Below are 24160 nucleotides of genomic sequence, written 5' to 3'. Positions count from 1 at the left end.
GTCCCCTATGGCTGCCACACAGCTCCTGCAGGCAGCGCTGGGGAGGTTTGCTGCATTGTGGAGGCTGCCGAGGAAGCAGGGAGCAGATGGGAGGAGCAGGGGCAACAGTTCTTCAGCAGCGAAATTCACAGGGTAGCGAGTCAGGAGATGTGAGAAGGAATACATTAAGGAGGACAAGAGGTGTTTTGAGAGATGCAGCTGTACTCTGCATGTGGGTTTGGGCCCCTTCCCACTGCAGAAAAAGAAGAGAGAGGATTTTACATTTCCTTTGCAAGGCTCTGCAGCTCCTGGTGGAGCTGGGAGGGGAAAGTGCTACAGAGAGAGCAATGTGACAGTGCAGACAAAAGGTGGCCTGAACGAGGCACGTTCGCCAGCATACAAATGCAGCTCCGCAGACAGCTCCCAGGTAGGGACAGCTCCAGGCTCCCTTCCCTCTGTGAACTCCCTTTGCTGCCAGCCGTGCTGCAGGACAGGGCTCTGCAGGCGAGCCCCGAGGAGCAGGAGGCCAGCAGCCAGACTGTTTCAAAGGGCAGGGAAGGAATTAAAGCTCTGGCTGCACCAACACAGAGCAGCGACTTAGCTGGTGACTGGACTCCCTGAGACCAGACCCAGGTTCCCAGCTCGCTGAAAGGGGAGGGAAACAAAAGCAAAGAGATTTGGACTTTTAAAGAAGCTTTCAGCTCAGCTTTCACAGCAATGAAGCCATCAAAGGGTGAGAGAGGAAGTCCTTTCACAGCTGAACAGCCGCTTGAAGGACAGGAAGCAAAGGGCTGACACACACCATCCATTTCTGCAAGCAAGAGGGATTTCAGAGGGGAGATCTGGGGCTCTGGGCTGGGAGCTGGTTTGTCCAGCCTGTTCCTGAGGACTCTGGAGAGGGGGTGGGAGGTGGGATGACAGATGTCACAGATGACACACACATGGAGAGCACACAGCTGCCACGGCTCAGCCAAACATCCACACAGCTTTTCTACCACAGGCTTCTTAGCCAGGAGGTGAGGCGAGACCCATGCCAAGGCAAACACTCCTTGTGTTCCCACAGCTCTGCCCCCAGACCCCAGCAGTTTGCAGCTCAGGGACTGCTCAAGCCGGGGCTGGCCCGCAGGACGTTTCTCTGCCATGGACCCGGCCCCTTCTCCTATCACTTCAAGAGTGCTAATTAGTGGTTGTGCAGAGCTAAGCCTCGGGGACATCTCTCTCTAGCTTGCTGCTTGCCGTTTGTTAGCATCGCTTGATGCCCCCTAATGCTCACAGCCGATGAGGCAGTACCAGGCTGGTGCAGCTCCAGCACACCTGCCCTGCTGGGCAGCTCTTGGCTACAGGAGGAAAAGCAAAGGTTAGAAAAGCTTAGCTGGGGCAGGGAAAGTGAACTCAGTGCTCCCAAAAGTGCAACCCCAGGCAGAAGGGCAAAGCTCCCAGGAGTTGAGGGGATTCTTGCGGGTACAGGCTGGAAGGTTGCTGTTCCTACTGGGCTGCTGGTGCCAAGTGGATGCTCAGCACCACCCAAACGTGCTGGGACAGGACAGGGAATATTAGCAGACTAACTGACCCCTCTCAGGTATCCCACTGCCCCAAGGTGTGGCCTGTCTGCCACACCATGGTACCGAGAGGCACCTCAGGATGCTGACCAGTGCCACCGGGTCCAGCTGCTGCTGGGGACTGGGATCCAGTCCCACTCAGTACCTGCACTGGGAGAGGGGCCATGGGCTGGAGAAACGGACCTGCAGGATCCCCCTGGAGCTGAACCCCAGAGGAAAGGCCAAATCCTGCAACAGGATGAACCCGAAGCACAGGAGGGCATGGAGGCTGTCCAGAGGAAGCTTGCTGCACCCTGGGGTGGGGGTGACCACCCGTGCTGACCACACGCTGGGGTGTCTGAGGGCGAGTGTGGCTGGCTGGGCTCAGCCACAGCAGCACAGGCTGCCCCGGGAGATGGCGCAGGGCAGAGGGGCAGCGCCCAGCCCCGCAGGGGGTTCAAAGCCACAGCAGCACAGGCTGCCCCGGGAGATGGCGCAGGGCAGAGGGGCAGCGCCCAGCCCCGCAGGGGGTTCAAAGCCACAGCAGCACAGGCTGCCCCGGGAGATGGCGCAGGGCAGAGGGGCAGCGCCCAGCCCCGCAGGGGGTTCAAAGCCACAGCAGCACAGGCTGCCCCGGGAGATGGCGCAGGGCAGAGGGGCAGCGCCCAGCCCCGCAGGGGGTTCAAAGCCGCAGCGCCGAGGGGCATGGCTCAATGGGGCGCAGCGCCGCGCTCGATGCTTTCGAACCTCTCTTGCACCCCAAACCCTTCCACGCCTCCACGGGACGCCCCGCGGCTCCTCGCCCCTCCAGCAGGCGGCGCCCTCCCGGCCCGCCACGCGCATGCGCGGGGCCGCGCCGCCGCCATATTGCCCCCAGCCCCCCCCGGCGTGGGAGGCTCCGGGTCCCTTCCGCCATGTTCGCGGAGCTGAACCAGCTGCTGGGCGCCTCCCCGCAGCGGCCGGACGCGGTGAGCGGAGGTGGCAGGAGGCAGCGGGGGGGCGCAGCGGCGGCGCGGGGAGCTGGGAGCTGGGGCGGCGCGGGGAGCTGGGGCGGGGCCGCGGGGAGCTGGGGCGGGGCCGCCGGCAGCCGCGCTGCGGTGAACGCCGGGAGCCGCGCGGTGCATGCTGGGAGGGGCGGGGCCTGCGCGGGCGGCGGGGAGCGGCGGGAGCGGGGCAGGGGGGAGGGGGTGGCGGGAGTGGGGCAGAGGGCAGGGGGGAGCGGGGCGGGGAGCAGGGGCAGGGGGCACGGCGGGGCAGGGGGCAGGGGCACGGCAGGGGCAGGGGGCAGGGGCACGGCAGGGGCACGGCGGGGCAGGGGGCATGGCGGGGCAGGGGCACGGCGGGAGCGGGGCAGGGGGCACGGCGGGGCAGGGGGCGGGGGCACGGCGGGGCAGGGGCAGGGGGCACGGCGGGGCGGGGGGCACGGCGGGGCAGGGGCAGGGGGCACGGCGGGGCAGGGGGCAGGGGCACGGCAGGGGCAGGGGGCAGGGGCACGGCAGGGGCACGGCGGGGCAGGGGCAGGGGGCACGGCGGGGCGGGGGGCACGGCGGGGCAGGGGCAGGGGGCACGGCGGGGCAGGGGGCAGGGGCACGGCGGGGCAGGGGCAGGGGGCACGGCGGGGCAGGGGCGGGGGGAGCGGGGCAGGGGGCAGGGGGCACGGCGGGGCAGGGGCAGGGGGGAGCGGGGCAGGGGGCAGGGGGCACGGCGGGGCAGGGGGCAGGGGGCACGGCGGGGCAGGGGGCAGGGGCACGGCGGGAGCGGGGCAGGGGCACGGCGGGAGCGGGGCAGGGGGCACGGCGGGGCAGGGGGCACGGCGGCAGTCACCGTCTCGCTGCCCTTCGCCACGGCTTGGCTTCCCTGCCCGCCCCGGGGCTCTGCCGCCGCTCCCGCGGGGGCTCCCCGCGGCTCCCCGGTGTGCCCGGGCGCGGCTGCTGCAGCGTGGTGAATAAAAGTCAGAGAACCAGGAAGGTTGGAAAAGGCCTCAGAGATCCTCCGGTCCAAGCTGCCCCCCAGCACCTGACGGCTCAACCCTGGCTCCCAGTGCCACATCCAGTCCCCTCCTGAACCCCTCCGGGATGGGGACTCCACCACCTCCCTGGGCAGCACATCCCCAGGGCCAATCTCTCTGGGAAGAACTTTCTTCTCACCTCCAGCCTGAACCTCCCCTGGCACAGCCTGAGACTGTGTCCTCTTGTTCTGGTGCTGGGTGCCTGGCAGAGGAGCCCAACCCCCCCCGGCTCAGCCTCCCTGCAGGGAGCTGCAGAGAGCAAGAAGGTCTCCCCTGAGCCTCCTCTTCCCCAGGCTGAGCAGCCCCAGCTCCCTCAGCCTCTCCTGGGCAGAGCTGGCAGTGGAAGTCCTGACCCAGGGCTCCTGGGGCCCCGGGGGTGAATCCCAGAGGTTCCTTGAATGCAATGGAGAGCAGGCCCCTGGGCAGCTGCGGGCCCTCCCCCTGCCCTTTGTGTGCTGATGTGAGCTGGGCACCCCCGGGGGCAGGGCTGGGGGGCACTGGTGGGCAGTTAATGCAAGAGGTGTTTGTGGCACGGCCCCGGGTGTCCTGCTGGGCACTGGGAGAACAAAGGCAGGCTCAGGGGTGAGGAGTTACTGTGTCTCAGTTTGCTCCTTTATGGAGCTGGGGCAGGGCCAGGGAAGGGCAACAGAGCTGGGGAGGGGTCTGCAGAACAGGGCTGGGGAGGAGCAGCTGGGGGTGCTGGGGCTGGGGGAGGCTGAGGGGAGACCTTCTGGCTGCCTGCAGCTCCCTGAGAGGAGGCTGAGCCAGGGGGGGTTGGGCTCTGCTCCCCAGGAACAAGGGGCAGGACCAGAGGAAATGGCCTCAGGTTGCCCCAGGGGAGGTTCAGGTTGGACAGGAGGAGAAAGTTGTTTGTTGTGAGGGTGCTGGAGGCCTGTCCCAGGCTGCCCAGAGAGGTTGTGGAGTCTGCTGGTGTGGAGAGCTCCCAACCCCCCCTGGGCACTGTGCCCCTGGGCACTGTGCTGTGGGTGCCCTGCTGGGGCAGGGGGTGGGCTGGGGCAGCTCTGGGGGAGGAGGTGGCTCCTGCTGGGCACAGAGGGGGGCTCAGGCTGGCCCCAGGGCACATCCCTCCACAAGCAGAGGCCTGGACTCTGCTGGCCTCCCATGGGCTGTGTCTGGAGAAGCACTCAGAGGTCAGAGGGGTGCCAGGGGCACTGCTTGTCCACTTCTCTCTCTGAGCCCTGCAGCACTTCCCCCAGCCTGGGCAGAGCCTCAGCCTCCCAGGGCAGAGCTGGGAGCTCTTTGTGTCCTCTCCTGCCCCTGGTAACCTCTGCCCCTGCTTCTCTGCAGGGGAAGTTCACCCTGCTGCGAGACACCAGAGCAGATGGCAGCTTCCTGGTGCACCACTTCCTCTGCTTCTACCTCAGAGGTAGGCAGCAGCAGCCCCGAGGCACAGCTCTGCTCCTTCAGAGCCTGAGGCACCCAGGGGCCAGCACACAGCTTTGGGGTCAGGATTTGTCCCTGGGGGTGGTGAGGCACTGGGAGGGGTTGCCCAGGAGTGTCCTGGGTGCCCCATCCCTGGTGAGGCCTTGAGCAAGCTGGGCTGGTGAGGTGCCCTGCAGAGGGCTGGGACTGGGACTGGCTGCTCTGGGCCCTGCCAGCCCCAAGCCTGCTGTGAGTCTCTGATCTGAGTCCCAGTCCTGGCTTGCCCCTGGCACCTGCTGCCTCTCCCTGGCTGCACCCTGCAGACTGGGCACCTTCTGTCACAGATGCTGTCACTCACCTGGCTGCCTGGCAGCAGGGTGTGGAGCTGCCCTGCCAGCACCAGCTGCCTGCTTGGGATGTCAGGGAAGGCATCAGGCACAGCAGTGCCAGGGCAGCACCAAGCCATGGCCCCCAGCAGTGCCAGGGCAGCACCAACCATGGCCCCAGCAGTGCCAGGGCAGCACCAACCATGGCCCCAGCAGTGCCAGGGCAGCACCAACCATGGCCTCAGCACCACAGCCCCAGGGCTTGCAGACCCCCCCAGGGCTTGCAGACCCCCCCAGGGCTTGCAGACCCCCCCAGGGCTTGCAGACCCCCCCAGGGCTTGCAGACCCCCCCAGGGCTTGCAGACTCCCCCAGGGCTTGCAGACCCCCCCAGGGCTGGGCCCTGCCCCACACAGGGCTAACCTGGCTTCCTCCTCCCTGCAGCTGGCTGCAAGGTTTGCTTCCTGGCCCTGCTGCAGTCCTTCAGCCACTACCACAGCGTGGCTCTCAGGCTGGTGAGTGCCTGCCAGGGCTGAGCATGCCAGCTCTGGGGGAAAGGGAGGGGAGGGGGCAGGGGCTGCCCAGCAGCATGTGTCCTCCTGCCTCTGCCCTCTCTGGCAGCCCTCACTGCTGCTGCTGCTGCCAGGCTATTGGAAGCACAGAGTAGTTTGGGTGGGAGGAGACCTGAAAGGTCGTCTGGGTGCAGGGGCAGGGGCAGGGACACCTCCCCCAGCCAAGGCCCTCAGGGCCTCACCTCCCCTGGCCTTGAGCCTGCTGCCCATGGCCTCCCCGGGGGGAGGGGCAGTGGTGGTGTTTGCCCCACTGCAAACCTGGGCTGAGCTGCAGTGCTTGCTGAGCTCACTGCCCACCTGCCAGGGACAGTCAGTGGGCTGAGAGCCCAGACCTGGGCCCCCAGGGACTGGGGGATATGGAGAGGAGTAAGGGTAGAGGTTCTCCTCCCCCTCTGCTCTGCCCTGCTGAGGCCACAGCTGCAGGACAGGGTCCAGTCCTGGGCTCTCCAGCTCCAGAGAGCCAGGGAGCTGCTGAGGGGCCTGGAGCAGCTCTGGGAGCAGCAAAGGCTGAGAGCCCTGGGGCTGAGAGCCTGCAGCAGAGCAGCCCCAGAGGGCAGCTGAGCAATGCTCAGCAAGAGCTGAAGGGAGCAGGGGGGGCAAGAGGCTGGGGCCAGGCTCTGCTGAGTGGTGCCCAGGGGCAGCACTTGCTCCAGCCTGGCCAGGTCCCTTCTGCCCCCCAGCAGATCCCCACTGCCTTGGCCTGCTGCTCACACTCTTCTTCATGCCCCCCAGGGGATCCCTGGTGCTTGTGGCCCTGGGGGCTTGGTGCCCTGTGCCCCTCAGCCCAGCCTGGTGGCACCTGCAGACTGGGGGTGCCTGGGGGAGCCTCCTGAGAGGTTGTCCAGGCCATTGGGAAGGAGATCAGATGGAGCCAGCCTCAGAGGCTTCCAAACCTCCAGGGGCTGCCCCAGGGAGCATGGGAGCTGCTTTCTCAGGAGCCTTGCTTCTGGTTCCCTGCCCCTGGCTCCCCTGCTCTGCCAGTCAGGCAGTGCTGCAGCCAGCTGCCTCCTCCTGACCCTTTCTAAGCCTCCTCTCTCCTGTCCACCTCCCTGCTGCCTTGCTCAAGCAGCTCTGGTTCCAGGCTGCTGAGAGGCTGCCAGGCCTGGCATCAGTGCTGCTTGGCTCCATCCTGAGGAGCTCAGGCCCCTTGGGGAGTGTGGGCAGCCTCCCACAGCAGGGAGCTGAGCAGGTTCACACTGCTGCCTGCAGGGAAGGGCACAGGCTGGCACAGGCTTCAGGCTGGCAGAGAGCTTGGGATGGTGATGGCAGCAGCAGCTCCTAAATTCTCTCCTGAGGTGGCTTGGTGGAGCTGGCAGTGAGAGGAGCTGGCAAAGGTAGCCCCTGCTGGTTGGGCACAGAGGGAGGGAGGAGCTGCTGAGCTGGACCTGCAGCCCTGCCAGGGCATGCTCTGCTGGGCTGCAGCTGCCCAGCCCATGCCCAAGCTGGGGCTCCTCTGGGTGGCCTGGCCACAAAGCAGAGCTGGGAGCTGGGAAGCTCAGCTGGAGCTGGAGCTGCAGCCTCAGGCAGCTTCTCATGGCCCTGCAGAGGGCAGCCAGGGCTGAGGCTGCTTCCCATGCCCTGGGCTGGGCATGGCACCAGCAGCAGGGTGCTCAGGGGTGGGCTGTGCTGGGAGCCATTGCCACAGGGGTGATGGGGAGATAGGGAAGACAAAAGGGCTTTGGCTTTGCCAGCCAGGGAGGTGAGGAAATGGCTCCCAGCAGGGCTGCAGGTGCAGCCTGGAGAGGTGGGGCAGGGAGCCCCCAGGGAAGGCCATTTGCCTCCCTGCTTCTCCTCTGAGTCGAGATCCAAGTGAAAGCTGAGGCTGGGGAAAGGAGGAGGCTCTGAAGGTTCTCCTGGACCCCCTGCCTGCAGCTCAGCTCTGCAGCCCTGGCTGCCTTGGCACAAGCAGAGCAGCCTTGGGAGCAGGCAGCTGCTGAGCTGCTTGGGGCTGCTTGGCCCAGCCCTCCCCAGCTCCATCATCCTCTTCTCCTCTCCCAAGGGAGTCAGTCTGACAGCTGCCAGGGAACAGGGCCAGCTTGTCTTCCTGGAGGGGCTCAAGTCCTGCCTTGACCTCTGCTTTGGAGAGGAGGAGGAGGAGCAGCCAGCAGGGGCCAGGCCTCTGCAGTTTCTCAGGTAAGCCTGAGGGCTGATTCTGCTGGGGATCAGCAGGACAGAGCTGGGCTGAGCCCCAGCACTGGGGACAGCAGTGGGGATCCTGCCCCTCTGCTCTGCTGAGACCCCCTGCGGGGCTGGGGCAGCTCTGGAGCCCTCAGCACGGGCAGGGAGCTGCTGCAGCAGGGCCAGGGGAGGCCACAGCAGTGCTGGCAGGGCTGGAAGCCCTCTGCTGGGAGCCAGGCTGAGAGAGTTGGCCTTGGGCAGCATGGAGAGGAGAAGGCTGCAGGGAGAGCTTCTGGAGGCCTTCAGTGCTTCAAGGGCTGAGCAGAGAGCTGGGGACAGAGTTTGGAGCCTGCTGGGCCAGGCCAAGGGGTGGTGGTTTGAGCTGAGAGAGGGAGAGTCAGACTGGAGAGAAGGGAGAGATCTTCTGTAGCATGAGGGTGGTGAGAGCCTGGCCCAGGCTGCCCAGGGAGCTGGGAGCTGCCCCATGCCTGGCACCAGTGCAGCTCAGGCTGGTTGGGGCTGGGAGCAGCCTGCCCTGGCTGGGGATGTCCCTGCTGGCTGCAGGGGCTGCACTGGCTGAGCTCTGGAGCTCCCTTCCTGGCCAAGCCATTCCATGCCCCTGGGAGCAGGGCAGGAGGGTTGCAGTGCCTGCAGGCCCTGGGCACTGGCAGCTGGGCAGGGGCAGCAGGGAGGCTGCAGGCTCTGGGCTGGCTCAGGGGGTGCACAGTGTGCTTGTGGGCCAAGGCCTTTCTGAGACCTCTTTCTCTTCCAGTGGGAGCACCTCAGACCTCAGAGCCTTGTTTGACTTCGTGCAGACATCCCTGAGCGCCGCTGGCAGCGACCCCTGGAGGGCTCCTGTGCTGCTGGTGGATGACCTCAGCGTGCTGCTGGGCCTGGGGGCCTCGCCGGTGGCAGTGCTGGACTTCATCCACTACTGCAGGGTGGCAGTGTGCTCCCAGCTGAAGGTGCAGCTGCCACAGCAGGCCCCAGGCACCCACCAGCCTGCAGCAGGGCCTGCCCTGTGCCCCATGCCCCTGCCCTGTGCCCCGTGCCCCTGCCCGCCCGCCCCTGCCCCGTGCCCCTGCCTGCCCTGTGCCCGCCCTGTGCCCCTGCCCGCCCTGTGCCCCTGCCCTGTGCCCCTGCCCTGTGCCCTGTGCCCCTGCCCGCCCTGTGCCCCTGCCCGCCCGCCCCTGCCCCGTGCCCGTGCCCGTGCCCCTGCCCTGTGCCCCTGCCCTGTGCCCTGTGCCCCTGCCCGCCCTGTGCCCACCCTGTGCCTCTCCACCTGGGCCTCTTTGCCACCTGCTCTGGGCACTTCCCTCGGGCCCTGGGCTGAGCCCTGGGCTCCTCACCCCAGCAGGGCCATTGGCCACCTCTCGAGGCAGCTGCTCTGGAGTGGTTGCAGTCTGGCTGTGCTGTCAGAGTGGTTCAGCCAGGGAGCTCCTCCTGGCACAGCCCTGCTGGGCTTTAACCTGGTGGTGCACGTGGGCTGCCCACACACACTGGGGGTGCCCCTTGCTGCCCCAGCCCTCTGTAGCCATAGCTGCTGGGGGCTCCCCCAGGGGGCTGCAGCTCAGGGCCAGCTCCAGCTGCCATGCTGAGGGCACCTCAGAAGCTTGGCATCTGCACAAAGCCTCTCTCAGTGTGCTCAGTTCTGGGCACTCGCTGCAGGAAGGGCACTGAGGGCAGGAGTGAGTCCAGGGAAGGGGCTGGGGAGCAGGGCTGGGGAGCAGGGCTGAGGGGGCTGGGGGTGTGCAGCCTGGAGGAGGCTGAGGGAGAGCTCCTGGCTCTCTGCAGTACCTGCAAGGAGGTTAGCTCAGGTGGGGCTTGGGCTCTGCTCCCTAGTGTCAGCTGAGGGAGTGAGAGGGAAGTGGCCTGAAACTGTGCCAGGGGAGGCTGGGGTTGGGCATGAAGAGAGATTTCTTTGCTGCAGGAGTGGTCAGGCACTGGCAGAGGCTGCCCAGGGAGGTGGTGGAGTCCCCAGCCTGGGGGTGTTGAGGAGCTGTGTGGCTGTGGCCCTGGGGGCCATGGTCTGGGGGCCTTGGGGGGGCTGGGCTGGTGCTTGGCCTGGAGGATCTCAGAAGGCCCCAAGGAAGGCAGCTGGGAGATCCTTTCCCCTCCCTCCCCCTGAGCTGGCTGGGAGTCAGCCAGGAGCTCAGGCTGTGTGGTGCTCTCCTTCCAGGGCAACATTGTGGTGCTGGTTCACAGCCAGCAGGACTCTGCAGATGAGGAGAATGAGCTGCTTGGGAGCTGCCTGAGTCACCACAGTGACCTCATCCTCTGGGTGGAGGGGCTGGCCACTGGCTTCTGCAAGGATGTGCATGGGCAGGTAAGGAGGGGGAGGGCCCAAGAGCAGCCCCTGGGAGCCTCCAGGCAGCCCTGTGTGCAGGCCCTGGCCTGGGCATGGGCCCTCTGCTCTGCTGCAGCTGGCCCAGGCCCAGCTGGGCTTGCAGCAGGGCTTAGGGAGCAGCCTGGGGTCTGCTGGGGCACCCTGGGGTCTGCTGGGGCACCCAGGCTCCTGTGGCTGTGACTCAGGCAGTTGTGGAACAGATCACCAGTCCAAGCCTCACCCCAGCACTGCCAGGGCCCCCCCAGACCTCAGCACCACATCAGCACAGCTTTGGAACCCCTCCAGGGACTCCACTTGAGGCCTTCCCTCTTGTCCTGCCCCTTGTTCCCTGGGAGCAGAGCCCAAGCTCCACCTGGCTTGCAGGGCTGCCCCTGGGCTGGGAGGGGGCAGGGGGCAGCTGCTGGGGGGTCCTCTCCTCGGGGGCTGGCAGCACGGGGGCTGGTTAAGGGCAGCTGCTGGCTGGCATCATCTGCCCCCCCTGAGGCACGAGGTGTGCTGGGGCAGGGGCAGCAGGCAGCTGATGGCCCTGCTCCTTTCCCCTGCAGATCAAGATCATCAAGAGAGTGTCCCTGGAGCTGCTGGGGCAGCAGGACCAGGCCCAGCTCTACCAGTACAAGATCCAGGACAAGAATGTCTCCTTCTTTGCCCCAGGGCTGTCAGCTGCTGTCCTCTGAGCTGCCCTGAGGCCATCCTGGAGCCAGGCTGGGGGCTCCTCTGGAGGGCACAGGAAGGCTGCCAAGGTGCTGAGGGACTGAAGCCTCTCTGGCAGGAGGAGAGGCTGAGAGGATTGGGGCTGCTGAGCCTGGAGGGGAGCAGCCTGGGGGGGATCTCATCAGTGCTGAGCAATACTTCAAGGGTGGCTGTCAGGAGGCTGCCACCAGGCTTTGTTCTGTGGTGCCCAGGGGCAGCACAAGGGGCAGTGGGCACAACCTTGGGCATGAGAAGTTCCACCTGAACAGGAGGAGGAACTTCTTTAACTGAAGGCTGCTGGAGCCCTGGAGCAGGCTGCCCAGAGAGGTGGTGGAGTCTCCATCTCTGGGGAGATTCCAACCCCCCCTGGTTGTGTTCCTGGGTGACCCTCTCATGGTGCCCCTGCCTTGGCAGGGGGTTGGACTGGGTGCTCTCCAGAGGTCCCTTCCAGCCCCTGCCATAGTGTGACTCTGTGCTGTGCCTCCAGGCCAGCCTGGCTGCTCCCCCAGCACTGCCAGGAGCAGGCTGGGCCATGAGGCAGGATCCAGCCCATGTTCAGCTGCACCCCAAGGAGGGAATTGCCCTGCCCAGGCTGCATCCCTTTGCCCTCCCACCCTGTTCCCAGGCCAAGAGGAGTGCCAGGGCTGGCCCTTGGAGCTTGTAAGTGCAGGCAGGGGCTGCCCCTGGGCTGGGAGTGCCTCACCTCCTCAGTGCAGCGTGCCAGGCACTGGGGGAAGGCTCACCCCACCCTGGCATCTGCCTGGCACTTCCCTGGCACTGCAGGAGCTGAGGCAGCAGGGGTGGGAGGGGCTGGCAGGGTGTTGCCATTCTCACCTGCCTGCCAGCCCTGGCACTGCAGAGCTGTCTCAGCTCCAGCCTGTGCTGGGAGCTCAGCTGCCCTCTGGGAGCTCTCTGCTTCTGTGCTGTTGCTTTGCCTCTCTTCATGTGCCCCTGCCCTGAGCCTGGGGGAGGAGATGGCTGTGGCTGCCCCTGCCTGCCCCTGGCTGTGAGGGCAGTGCCAGGAGCAGAGCTGGGGGCTGGAGAGCTCCTGGCAGCTGCTCTGGCTGCAGTGAGTCATAGATCTTGAGGGTGATTGAGCCCAGCCCCTCTCCAGCTCTGCCAGGGCTGCTGCTGAACCTCAGCACCACATCCCTGTGGCTTTGAGGTGTGCCACCACCTCCTGTCCAGGCCTTTCTTCTGCTGTGCCAAATAAACCTTCCCTGAGGCCCTGCTCCTGCTCTGGGATCACTCAGCCCCACTCCAGCAGAACCTAACCTGAGAGTCCCTCTGTGGCTCCAGGTCCTGGCTCCAGCCCGCCCTCCCTCTGCCCCCTCCCAGCTCGAGTGGCACCTCCTGGGCCTCAGCCCAGCTCCAGAGTGCTCTGGGCCCCAATGATCTTTGTTGGGTGAGCCCCAAGGTGCCAGGGTGGCCCTGAGCTGCTGGAGAGCAGTTGGGTCCAGAGCTTCTGGTGCCCAAAGCTCCCTGTGAGGACAGAGCAGAGGACACCAGCACAGCCTGAGCTCCTCAGGTGCCCCTGGGCAGCACCCAGAGCCTGGGGCTCCCTGGGGGCTTCCAGCTGGCTGCTGCTGGGTTCAAAGTGCTGTCCCCTGCTGGGGCAGAGGTGGGCTGGGGGCTCAGCCTCCCCCTGTCCCCCAGCCCTCAGGCTGGTGCCTGCTGTGCAGTGCTGGGGGCAGGCATGCTGGCTGCCAGCTGTGGCAGAGCCCAGCGTGGTGGCACAGGGGGCAGTGCCCAGCTGCAGGCTCCAGGGATGAGCAGCCAGGCCCTGGGGCAGGCACTGCTCCCTGCCCCTCTGCTGGCTACCTCCTGGTGTGACTGAGGCAGCACCTGCAGCAGTGGCTTCCCCTGGGAGCCATCCCCCCGTGTCCCAGCTTCCCCCCCAGGGCTGGCAGGGACACCCTGCTGCTGCCCTCTGCCCAGTTCCTTATGCTTGCACCCCAGCAAGCACCCAGAGCCTGCCCGGGGCTGGGCAGCAGAGCAGTGCCCTGATGCTGTGTGCCCAGGCAGGGGCACGCTCCTGCAGCATCCAAGGGGCTCCTGAGGGAGCCTCTCTGTGCCTGCCCCGAGGACAGGGCAGGGAGCTGGGAGCTGCCTCCTGGAGGCAGGGAGGTGAAATCTGTGGTGGGCTCTGCTTGCCAGAGAGGCCCAGGCCCAGTTTCACCCATCCCTGCCCAACCCCCTCGGGCAGGGAGTGCTGCAGGCTGCTCTGCCCAGCCAAGGCCCCCGGGTGGCCGTGACCAGAGGCAGACCTTGCTCCAGAGCTGACGTTGCAGGGGGCAGTGGGGCTGAGGAGGGACAGGACTGAGGACAGGACTGAGGACAGAACAGGGTGGCCTTGGGCAGGGTCAGCCAACAGCTGTGTGTTCAGAGCTCTCTGTTTGCAAGCCAGGAGCTTGTGCAACACCACATCCCAGCCCAGCAGGAAGGCAGCACTTGGCCTGAGGTGTGGGGGCAGCAGCCTGGGCAAAGGCTGAGCGGGAGCTGGCACAGGTACCCTGGGAGGGGCAGGTGTGGGGGGTAGCAGGCAGGAGCTCAGGAAGGGTCAGAGCCTGCCTCGGGCAGGAAAGGCTCCAGAAGAGGCAATTCTGGGGGCGTGCTGAGCCCCAGGAGGTGACTGAGCTGGGGCTGCCTTCTGCTCCTCTCTTGCCCTCTCTGGCTCCCCACCAGGAACCTGGCTTCCCAGGGCCACCCCCTCAGCACCTCTTTCCTCACAGGGCTCTCCTGGGCTTTCAGGAATGGCAGTGGGAGCTGTGCCAGGGGTAACCCAACCCCAGCCCTCCCTGCCAGGATTCCCAGGGCCTGGCCTGCTCCTGTCCCAGTCACCTCCAGCCGGGGGCTCCCAGTGCAAGGTCCCCTCCCTCCGGGACAGCTCTTCCCGGGCCGCCCCATAGCTCCCAGTTCTTGAGCCGCCCTCCAGCGCCACTCTCTTCCCCTCCAGCGCTCCTCTGCCGCGGGGCCCTTGGCCTCCCCGTGCCCGCTCCCTGCTGCAGCTCCAGGGCCGCTCTCCCCTCCGGAGCCCGGCAGGGGCCGCTCCTGGGTACCCTCCGCCCCCCCCCCCCCCCCCCCCCCGTGCTCCAGACCCTTGCCCTTCCCCGGGGCTCGCTCTGACCCCTGAGCCCCCCCCACTCCACGTGCTCCCGCCGCGAGCGAGCCGCTTCCGCTCTCCAGCGGGGGGGCGTGGCCAAAGGGATACGGGCGGGGTTGGCCGACAGGAGGGCGGGGTTATGCAAATAGAGCTCCGGAGGGGCCCGGTTATGCTATGGCGAGGCTGCGGGAGAGGCGTGGTGACGTCAGCGCCGGGGGCGCGGTGACGTCAGCGCCGGGGGGGCGTGAGCGACGCTCAGCGCTGCGCGCGCCTGGGGCCCGGCGGCGGCGGGGGGGCGGGAGGGGATGGGTTAGATCCAACCGGCACCGGAGGGAGAAGCCCAGGCGGGAAAGCAGCAGGGGCCTGGGCTCGGGCGGCACAACCTGCGCCCCCTCCCCCCAGGACAGCCGAGGGCACCGGGAGCCGTAATCCCGACCGGGCGGAGCGGGGGGAGGGTCAAAGGTCAGGAGCAGCCGAGTCCCCGCCGGTGAGGTGAGGAGCAGCGCGCGCCGGCTGTGGGGGGCACCGGATAGCGCCCGGTGGTCCGGGGGGGGCGCGGATCCAACCCCCGCCACCCCCCGGGGGGGTCTGAGGCCTTTAGGCCTCTCCCCGGTGTGAATGAGGGCAGGCTGCAGGGCGCCCCCCCGCGGGGATCGGCTGGGGGGGGGCGCGCGGGGGGCGCGCGGGGGGCGCGGCTCGGGGCCTCCTGACGCTCAGGGGGCCGGGGGGGGGGCGCGCGGGGCCCGCTGCGAGTGGGGCTGGGGGCTGCGGGCTGGGGGCTGCGGGCTGCGGGCTGGGGATTGGCCGGGAGCAGGCAGGCAGCGTTCGGCAGCCAGGAGCTGAGAGCAGGGCTGCGGTGTGCTGCGGCAGGAGGGGAGGAGAGATCCTGGGGAAAGGAGTCTGAGGGAGGGGTGGGAAGGTCTGGGGGTCACTGGGGCTCGAGTGGGAGCAGAGCAGGAGAGGGGAAGGGGGGAAGGCAGCCTGCTGCAGTCAGGAGGACAGGGAGCGAGGGCCTCCTGCCCCCAGGAGCGGGGTGAGTGCTGCAGCCAGCTCCAGGAAGAGCATCTGGGCTCAGGAAGGGCCCTGCACAGCAGCCTCGTGAGGAGCTGCGGAGGGGCCTGGGGCTGTTCCGTCTCCAGCAGAGGAGTCTGAGGGGAGACCTCATCACCCCCTGCAGCTCCCTGAAAGGAGGCTGGGGAGAGGTGGGAGTTGGTCTCTTCTCACAGGGAACAAGCAACAGGGCAAGAGCAAAGGAGCTCAGGCTGTGCCAGCTTGGCTGTGAGGAGCCACTGCTTCCAGGGAGGGCTCTCAGGCTGCCCAGGGAGGTGCTGCAGTCACCTGCCCTGGAGGCGTTAAAAGCCGTGTGGAGGGCTGGGGGCGTGGGGCTGGGGGCTGTGGGGCTGGGGGCTGTGGGGCTGGGAGCTGTGGGGCTGGGGGCTGAGGGGCTGGGGGCTGTGGTGCTGAGGGCTGGGGGCTGGGGGCTGAGGGCTGTGGTGCTGAGGGCTGTGGGGCTGTGGGCTTGGGGCTGGGGGCTGTGGGGCTGGGGGCTGAGGGCTGAGGGGCTGGGGGCTGAGGGCTGTGGTGCTGGGGGCTGAGGGGCTGTGGGGCTGGGGGCTGTGGGGCTGGGAGCTGAGGGGCTGGGGGCTGTGGGGCTGGGGGCTGAGGGGCTGGGAGCTGAGGGGCTGGGGGCTGTGGGGCTGGGGGCTGAGGGGCTGGGGGCTGTGGGGCTGGGGGCTGTGGGGCTGGGAGCTGTGGGGCTGGGGGCTGAGGGGCTGGGGGCTGTGGGGCTGTGGTGCTGAGGGCTGTGGGGCTGTGGTGCTGAGGGCTGGGGGCTGTGGGGCTGGGAGCTGTGGGGCTGTGGGGCTGAGGGGCTGGGGGCTGTGGGGCTGTGGTGCTGAGGGCTGGGGGCTGTGGGGCTGGGAGCTGTGGGGCTGGGAGCTGTGGGGCTGGGGGCTGGGGGCTGTGGTGCTGGGGGCTGTGGGGCTGGGAGCTGTGGGGCTGGGGGCTGAGGGGCTGGGGGCTGTGGGGCTGTGGTGCTGAGGGCTGTGGGGCTGTGGTGCTGAGGGCTGGGGGCTGTGGGGCTGGGAGCTGTGGGGCTGGGGGCTGAGGGGCTGGGGGCTGTGGGGCTGTGGTGCTGAGGGCTGTGGGGCTGTGGTGCTGAGGGCTGGGGGCTGTGGTGCTGAGGGCTGGGGGCTGTGGGGCTGGGAGCTGTGGGGCTGGGGGCTGAGGGGCTGGGGGCTGTGGGGCTGGGGGCTGAGGGGCTGGGGGCTGTGGGGCTGTGGTGCTGAGGGCTGTGGGGCTGTGGTGCTGAGGGCTGGGGGCTGTGGGGCTGGGAGCTGTGGGGCTGGGAGCTGTGGGGCTGGGGGCTGTGGGGCTGGGGGCTGTGGGGCTGTGGTGCTGAGGGCTGAGGGCTGGGGGCTGTGGGGCTGGGGGCTGAGGGGCTGGGGGCTGTGGGGCTGGGGGCTGAGGGGCTGGGGGCTGTGGGGCTGGGGGCTGAGGGGCTGGGGGCTGTGGTGCTGAGGGCTGGGGGCTGGGGGCTGTGGTGCTGAGGGCTGGGTTCTGGGTGCTGTGGTGCTGAGGGGCTGTGGTGCTGAGGGCTGTGGTGCTGAGCTCTGGGGGCTGTGGTGCTGGGGGCTGTGGTGCTGAGGGCTGGGTTCTGGGTGCTGTGGTGCTGAGGGGCTGTGGTGCTGAGGGCTGGGTTCTGGGTGCTGTGGTGCTGGGGGCTGTGGTGCTGAGCTCTGGGGGCTGTGGTGCTGAGGGCTGGGGGCTGGGGGCTGGGGGCTGTGGTGCTGGGGGCTGTGGTGCTGAGGGCTGGGGGCTGGGGGCTGTGGGGCTGGGGGCTGTGGTGCTGAGGGCTGTGGGGCTGGGGGCTGTGGTGCTGAGGGCTGGGGGCTGTGGTGCTGGGGGCTGTGGGGCTGAGGGCTGTGGTGCTGAGGGCTGTGGTGCTGAGCTCTGGGGGCTGTGGTGCTGAGCTCTGGGGGCTGTGGTGCTGGGGGCTGTGGTGCTGGGGGCTGTGGTGCTGAGCTCTGGGGGCTGTGGTGCTGAGCTCTGGGGGGCACTGGGGTTATCTCCCAGCCTGCTCCCAGGCTCCATGGTTGTGTGGCCCTGGGGGTCCAAGGGCAGTGGCAGGGCAGGGGGCAGTGGGGTGTGGGGGCAAGGCCCCTGCAGGGCTCTGTGGCCATCCCAGGCTGGGCTGGGCTGGGCTGGAGGGGCTGCAGAGGTCATCTGATGCCAGGGGCAGGGCCACCGCCCCCAGCCCAGGCTGCGCCAGGCCTCACCCAGCCTGCCCTTGGAGCCCTCTGAAGGCAGCTGCTGAGCTGCCCTGTGGCTTCCTGCAGGGGGTGGCCGGGGCCTGTGTGTGGCCTGGGCTCAGGTCGCGGTGGGCAGAGGAGGACTCTGGGTTTGGTGAGGAAAGCAGCTCAGGAGCAGCACAGCCCCAGCAGGAGGGAGCTGCTTGGGCAGGGGGGAAGGGGCAGGGAGCAGCAGCGCAGGGGTCTCAGAGCCTGGGCCCCCTCCTTCCTGCTCCTGCTTCCCTTGGCTGGCTGGTGGGGACAGACAGCTCTCCCCTCTGTCTGTCTGTCTGTCTGTCTGGGGAGGTGCAGAAGCCTTCTCCAGTTTCACAGCAGGCTCCCTCCAGCTTGCTGGGGCAGTGTGGAGCCCTGGTGCTGGGCAGCAGCATCCTGCCTGCCAGCTGCTGTGGGAGCCAGGGCGAGCAGCAGGGCCTGCTCCCAGCCCTGGGTGTGGGGCAGGGCTGGAGGCAGAGGGAGCCTGAGCTCCAGAGGTGATCCTGGCTCTGATGTCCTCCCAGAGCCAGAGAGCAGAGCAGAGCTGGGGGTGGAAGGGAGCTGCAGAGCTCAGCCAGGGCAGCCCCTGCAGCCAGGGCAGGGAGAGCTGCAGCCAGGGCAGGGAGGGTTGCAGCCAGCAGGCAGAGCTGCAGCCAGGGCAGGCAGAGCTGCAGCCAGGGCAGGGAGGGTTGCAGCCAGCAGGGAGAGCTGCAGCCAGGGCAGGCAGAGCTGCAGCCAGGGCAGGGAGAGCTGCAGCCAGCAGGCAGAGCTGCAGCCAGGGCAGGGAGAGCTGCAGCCAGGGCAGGCAGAGCTGCAGCCAGGGCAGGGAGGGTTGCAGCCAGGGCAGGCAGAGCTGCAGCCAGGGCAGGCAGAGCTGCAGCCAGCAGGGAGAGCTGCAGCCAGCAGGGAGAGCTGCAGCCAGGGCAGGGAGAGCTGCAGCCAGCAGGGAGAGCTGCAGCCAGCAGGGAGAGCTGCAGCCAGGGCAGGCAGAGCTGCAGCCAGTAGGGAGAGCTGCAGCCAGGGCAGGGAGAGCTGCAGCCAGGGCAGGGAGGGCTGCAGCCAGGGCAGGGAGAGCTGCAGCCAGCAGGGAGAGCTGCAGCCAGGGCAGGGAGGGTTGCAGCCAGGGCAGGGAGGGTTGCAGCCAGGGCAGGGAGAGCTGCAGCCAGCAGGCAGAGCTGCAGCCAGGGCAGGCTGCTCCCAGCCCCAACCAGCCTGAGCTGAGTGGGTTCTCAGCAGAGCAGAGGGCAGAATCCCCTCCCTGCCCCTGCTGGGGCTCAGCACAGGCTGGGGCTGGGCAGGCAGTGCTCAGTGCTGCCTCACCTCCAGCTCCTCACCCCCCAGCACCCCCAAAGCCTTCTCCTCAGGGCTGCTCTGCATCCATTCCCCACCCAGCCTGGGCTGGTCCCAGAGGTTGCCCTGTGCCAGGCTTGTTGCTTCTGCAGACCTGAGAGCAGCAGCAGGGGAGGCCTGGGGGGGTCAGCAAGGGAGGTCTGGGGGTCAGCAGGGGAGGTCTGGGGGTCAGCAGGGGAGGCCTGGGGGGGTCAGCAGGGGAGGCCTGGGGGGGTCAGCAGGGGAGGTCTGGGGGGGGTCAGCAGGGGAGGTCTGGGGGTCAGCAGGGGAGGTCTAGGGGGGTCAGCAGGGGAGGCCTGGGGGTCAGCAGGGGAGGTCTGGGGGGGTCAGCAGGGGAGGTCTGGGGGGGTCAGCAGGGGAGGCCTGGGGGGTCAGCAGGGGAGGCCTGGGGGGTCAGCAGGGGAGGCCTGGGGGTCAGCAGGGGAGGTCTGGGGGGGTCAGCAGGGGAGGCCTGGGGGTCAGCAGGGGAGGCCTGGGGGGGTCAGCAGGGGAGGCCTGGGGGGTCAGCAGGGGAGGCCTGGGGGGGTCAGCAGGGGAGGCCTGGGGGTCAGCAGGGGAGGCCTGGGGGGGTCAGCAGGGGAGCCTGGAGGGTCAGCAGGGGAGGTCTGGGGGTCAGCAGGGGAGGCCTGGGGGTCAGCAGGGGAGGCCTGGGGGGGTCAGCAGGGGAGGCCTGGGGGTCAGCAGGGGAGGTCTGGGGGGGTCAGCAGGGGAGGCCTGGGGCTCAGCAGGCAGCCCTGGGAGCTGCAGCTTTCTCTCTCATTCTCTGCTGGACCTTCTCAAAACCAAAGGGGAGAGCAGGGAGGTGGAGCTGGTTGTGCTGACTGAATCCTCCCCTCTGTGTCCTGGGCTGCTGGCAGAGCCCTGCTGGCAGGGAGCAGCCCCTGGCCCTGCTGCAGGACTCCCTGGGCAGGAGCAGGCTCCTGAGGCTGCTGCCAGGGGGAGTGGGTCCCAGGAGGGCTCTGCTGCATGGGCAGGGCGTTGTGCTGGCTCTGCTGACACCTGGAGGAGTCCTGTCTGGAGCCCTGGGGGGTGCTGAGGGGTAAGGGGGAGTTGTCTGGGGAGGGCAGTGCTGGAGCCAGGCCCTGGGGCTGTGTGGCTGCTGGGAAGGAGGAGCTCAGTGGTTTGCTGAGCTGAGGCTTCTGGGCAGAGATGGGGAGCAAGGAGAACATTTGGCTGTGCTTGGTGCTGGAGGTGACCAAAGCTCCCTCCTGGGGGTCCCTGCTGCTGCTCCCCAAGCCCTGCAGCCTGCTGAGAGCCAACCCCCTGAGCTGAGTCCCAGCCTCCCACCTCCCCTCTGCCTCTCAGGGAGCCTCTCCAGCTGCAGGCCTCTGGGAAGCAGACTGCTGAGGTGGGAGGCTGGTGCTGTGCTGCTGGGGAGCAGTGCAGAGCCATGCTGGGGGCTCCTCTCAATCCCTGCTTGCTGCTCCCTGCCCTGAGCCCCCAGGGCTGCTGCTGCCTCTGCTCCTGGGCCTGCTCTCTGCCAGCCTGGGAGGCAGTCCCTGCCTGCTGGGTGCTGCACACAGCCCAGGCCCAGCCTCCAGCAGCTGGGGCTCAGATGCCTGAGGAGCTGTAGGGAGGGCTCTGTGTGGAGCAGGAAGCACAGTTCCTGAGAGCCAGAGGTAGGCTTTGGGCCTGCTGCCAAGCCCAGAGGCTTGAGGAGCTGCTGTGCTGACATCTCAGCAGGAGCCCAGCAGCCAAAGCCTCTTCCTGAGCTGGGAGCCTGGGAGGGTGGCTGGGTCAGGAAGGTGCTGGTGAGTGAGGCACAGACTTGATGTGGTGCAGCTCTGGGTGCAGCTGCTCAGGAAGCTGCTGCTGGGCTCTGCTGTGCTCTCAAAGCCTGCCTGAGCCTGGCAGGGTGACCTCAGAGCTATTTCTGAGCTGTCAGGAGGGGGAAGTTCCTTCCAGGAGGCAAACAGCCCAAGGGAGGCTGGGAAGCAGGACAGCAGCTCCAGGGCTCCAGGGCTGATCTCCCAGCTCCCTGCTGAGTCAAGCTGGAAGGATGGCTGCAGGGTGGGAGGGCAGAAGGCACTGGGCAGGGAGGGCCTCCTGCACAGCTGGGGAGCTGCTCTGCTGCAAAGCAGCTCCACAGAGGGGGACCTGGCAGTGCCCAGGAGCCAGCACTGTGCCCTCCTGGCCCCAGTGGTGCCCTGGGGGCATGGAGAGGGTGGGCAGCAGGTTGAGGAAGCTTCTCCTCCCCCTCTGCTCTGCCCTAGGGAGGCCACAGCTGCAGGACTGGGGCCAGGTCTGAGCTCCCCAGCCCCAGAGAGCCAGGGAACTGCTGGGGAGAGCCCAGGGGGAGCTGCTGAGGGGCCTGGAGCAGCTCTGGGAGCAGCAAAGGCTGAGAGCCCTGGGGCTGAGAGCCTGCAGCAGAGCAGCCCCAGAGGGGAGCTGAGCAATGCTCAGCAGGAGCTGAAGGGAGCAGGGGGGGCAAGAGGCTGGGGCCAGGCTCTGCTGAGTGGTGCCCAGGGCCAGCACAAGGGGCAGAGGGCACAGACTGGAGCCCAGGAGGTTGCAGCTGAGGCAGGCAGAGTGGCACAGGGATTGAATTCCTCCTGTGGGCATTCTGCACCAGGCCAGACACTCCTTGAGCTGGGAGGTGGCCTTTGAGGTGCAGCTCTGGGGCCCAGCTCCATGGGGGTGGTGCAGCAGGCCTTGGGTGTTCCTAGGGCCAGGTGATTGCCCTGCTCTGGCTGCAGAGCAGCCCCAGGGGGAAGCAGGCAGCAGGGCAGGGGTGCAAGGTGAGGCTGCAGCTGCAGGTGAGGGAGCAGAGCTGCTGGCCTGGCAGGTCAGTGGCTGCTGCCTGAGCCTGGGCAGTGTTCAGCCCAGGGCCAGAGAGTGAGGCTGGGGACCCAGCCTGTGCCCTGGGCAGCCTGGGGCCCTGCTTGGGAGCCCTCCTGGGGAAGAAGTTCTTCTGATGTCCACCCTGAGCCTCCCCTGGGACAGCTTGAGGCTGCTTCCTCTCACCCTGTCCCTTGTTCCTGGGGAGAAGAGACTGATCCAGACCTGGCTCCAGCCTCCTTCCAAGGATTGGAGTGAGGGGCCCAAAACTGCCCCCAGGGTTGGAGCTGTGGCCTGCCCAGTGCCCAGGGGCACCATCCCTGCCCTGCTGCTGCTGCCCACACCACTGCTGCCCCAGCCCAGGCTGCTGGAGGCCTCCTTGGCCCCTGGGCCCTGCTGGCCTCTCTCCAGCTGCTGTCACCAACCCCCTGAGGTCCTCTCCCACCAGGCAGTTTCCAGGCTGGAGCCTTCCTGGGGCTGGTGTGACCCAGGGGCAGGAGCCAGCCCTTGGCCTTGTTGCACCTCCTGCCCTGGGCCTCCCCCATGGCTGCAGCCTGGCTGATGCCTCCCTGGTGCCCCAGGGCTGCTCCTGCTGGGGAGGTGCAGCCCTGAGCTGTGGGGAGCAGGGCAGCAGAATCCACTCCTTGCTCTCTCTGCCTGCCCCTGGGCCCCTCCTAGCTGCACACAGTGCCTGGGCTGCAGGGGCCGGAGGCAGGGCTGCAGGGGCCAGAGGCAGGGCTGCAGGGGCCAGAGGGAGGGCTGCAGGGGCTGGAGGGAGGGCTACAGGGGCTGGAGGGAGGGCTGCAGGGCTGCAGGCACCAGAGGGAGGGCTGCAGGGGCCAGAGGCAGGGCTGCAGGGGCCAGAGGCAGGGCTGCAGGGCTGCAGGGGCCAGAGGCAGGGCTGCAGGGGCCAGAGGCAGGGCTGCAGGGGCCAGAGGCAGGGCTGCAGGGCTGCAGGGGCCAGAGGCAGGGCTGCAGGGGCCTGAGGCAGGGCTGCAGGCAGCAGAGGCAGGGCTGCAGGCAGCAGAGCTGCCCCAGGCCTGAGCTGCCCTGGGCTGCCTGCAGGTGATGCTGCTGCAGGATGCCCCTGACCGAGCGGCTGCGGGAGAGGACCTCGAGAGCCTTCTACAGCCACGGCCTGCGCTGCGCCTCCTACCCCATCCCCATCATCCTCTTCACTGCCCTCTGCATCCTGGCCTGCTGGTGAGTCTCAGCCCCTGGCCTGCTGCTCCCTGCAGGGGCTGCCTGCTCAGCTTTCCCCCTTGGGGCAGCTCCCAGAAGCTGTTCCTTGCTTTGCTGCCTGCAGCAGAGGAAGGCAGAGGCTGGAGGGACCCCAGGGCTCACCCAGCCCAAGCCCCTGCCAGAGCAGGGCACCCAGAGCAGGGCACCCAGAGCAGGGCACCCAGGGACACAGCCAGGCAGGGCTTGAGTATCTCCAGAGAGGGAGACTCCACAACCCCCCTGGCAGCCTGCTCCAGGGCTCTGTCATCCTCCTCCTGTTTCCATGGAGCTTCCTCTGCCTCAGCTTCCACCACTGCCCCTTGTGCCCCTTGGGCATCCCCCAGCAGAGCCTGGCCCCAGCCTCTGGGCATCACCCTGCACAGCTTTATCAGCAGCAAGGTCACCCTCAGGCTCCTCCTCTCCAGGCTACAGAGCCCTCAGCTCCCTCAGGCTCTCTTGTGAGGAAGATGTTGCACTGCCTGCAGCATTGGTGCAGTGGGGCACACACTGTAGGCCTTTGCCATCCCTTTTGTTGTGGGGCAGGAGGGAAGGAGGGCAGCCTGAGGCCATTTTCTCTTCCTCTGTCCCTTGTTCCCTGGGAGCAGAGCCCAACCCCCCCTGGCTCAGCCTCCTTGCAGGGAGCTGCAGGCAGCCAGAAGGTCTCCCCTCAGCCCCAGCACCCCCAGCTCCCTCAGCTGCTCCTCCCCAGCCCTGTCCCCCAGACCCTTCCCCAGCTTCATTGCCCTTCCCTGGCCCTGCTCCAGCTCCTCAGTGTCCTTCTTGGAGCAAGGGCCCCAAAAGTGCCCCCAGGCCTCCCTGGTGCCAGGACACTGTAGGTGGCATTGATCTTCATCACCTCACTGACATGGATCTCCCCCTGGCCTCTGCAGGGACTCTCACCTGAGCCTGGGCTCTGTGCCTGCTGAGGTGGCCCAGAGGAGCTGCTCCTCAGCTCAGCTCAGCTCAGCTGGCACCCAGGGCTGCTCTTTGGGTTCCTGGGGTTCTGAGGATGGCTTTGCAGTGTGCAATCCAGCAGCTGGCTGTGAGCAGCAGGGGTGGGAGCACTGCAGGGGCTGAGCCTTCCCTCATTGCTTGGCTGGGGCACAGGGCCCTGCTGCTGAAGAGCTGCAGGAGTGGCTGGAGGCAGAGCCCTGGGGGTGCAGTGCCCTGGGGGTGCAGAGCCCTGGGTGTGCAGAGCCCTGGGGGGGCAGTGCCCTGGGTGTGCAGAGCCCTGGGGGTGCAGAGCCCTGGGTGTGCAGAGCCCTGGGGGTGCAGAGCCCTGGGGGTGCAGTGCCCTGGGGGTGCAGAGCCCTGGGTGTGCAGAGCCCTGGGTGTGCAGTGCCCTGGGTGTGCAGAGCCCTGGGGGTGCAGTGCCCTGGGGGTGCAGTGCCCTGGGGGTGCAGAGCCCTGGGTGTGCAGAGCCCTGGGGGTGCAGAGCCCTGGGGGTGCAGTGCCCTGGGTGTGC

At 67.9% G+C, this 24160-nt stretch overlaps 2 protein-coding genes across 3 annotated transcripts in view; both read left to right on the top strand.

Annotated features, from left to right (window-relative positions):
- Positions 1–2404: 2404 nt before the first annotated feature.
- ELP6 (elongator acetyltransferase complex subunit 6) lies at positions 2405–12238 on the top strand. Its single transcript, XM_068145793.1, has 7 exons — positions 2405–2485; positions 4834–4912; positions 5677–5747; positions 7804–7937; positions 8695–8887; positions 10102–10248; positions 10815–12238. Exons 1-7 carry the CDS (start codon positions 2432–2434, stop codon positions 10941–10943), a joined length of 807 nt encoding a protein of 268 aa, XP_068001894.1. The 5' UTR covers positions 2405–2431; the 3' UTR covers positions 10944–12238.
- A 2228-nt stretch (positions 12239–14466) lies between these two features.
- Positions 14467–24160, top strand: part of SCAP (SREBF chaperone) — a 35587-nt gene continuing 25893 nt past the window's right edge. The window contains exons 1-2 of one of the 2 annotated variants that reach the window (XM_068145787.1): positions 14467–14554; positions 22540–22677. In XM_068145787.1, coding sequence (XP_068001888.1) covers positions 22556–22677 — 122 coding nt within the window. In that variant the 5' untranslated portion in view covers positions 14467–14554; positions 22540–22555. Of the gene's footprint in view, positions 14555–19431; positions 19736–22539; positions 22678–24160 lie in introns of those variants that run through there. The other variant, XM_068145788.1, reaches the window with a different exon arrangement.

The sequence above is a fragment of the Melanerpes formicivorus genome, unplaced genomic scaffold, assembly GCF_026170545.1.
Source record: "Melanerpes formicivorus ecotype bairdi unplaced genomic scaffold, bMelFor1.0.p_v2 SCAF_13, whole genome shotgun sequence".
NCBI classification, from domain to species: domain Eukaryota; kingdom Metazoa; phylum Chordata; class Aves; order Piciformes; family Picidae; genus Melanerpes; species Melanerpes formicivorus.
Note: the sequence above shows the minus strand (reverse complement) of the source record. Positions and strands in the feature narration are given on the sequence as shown.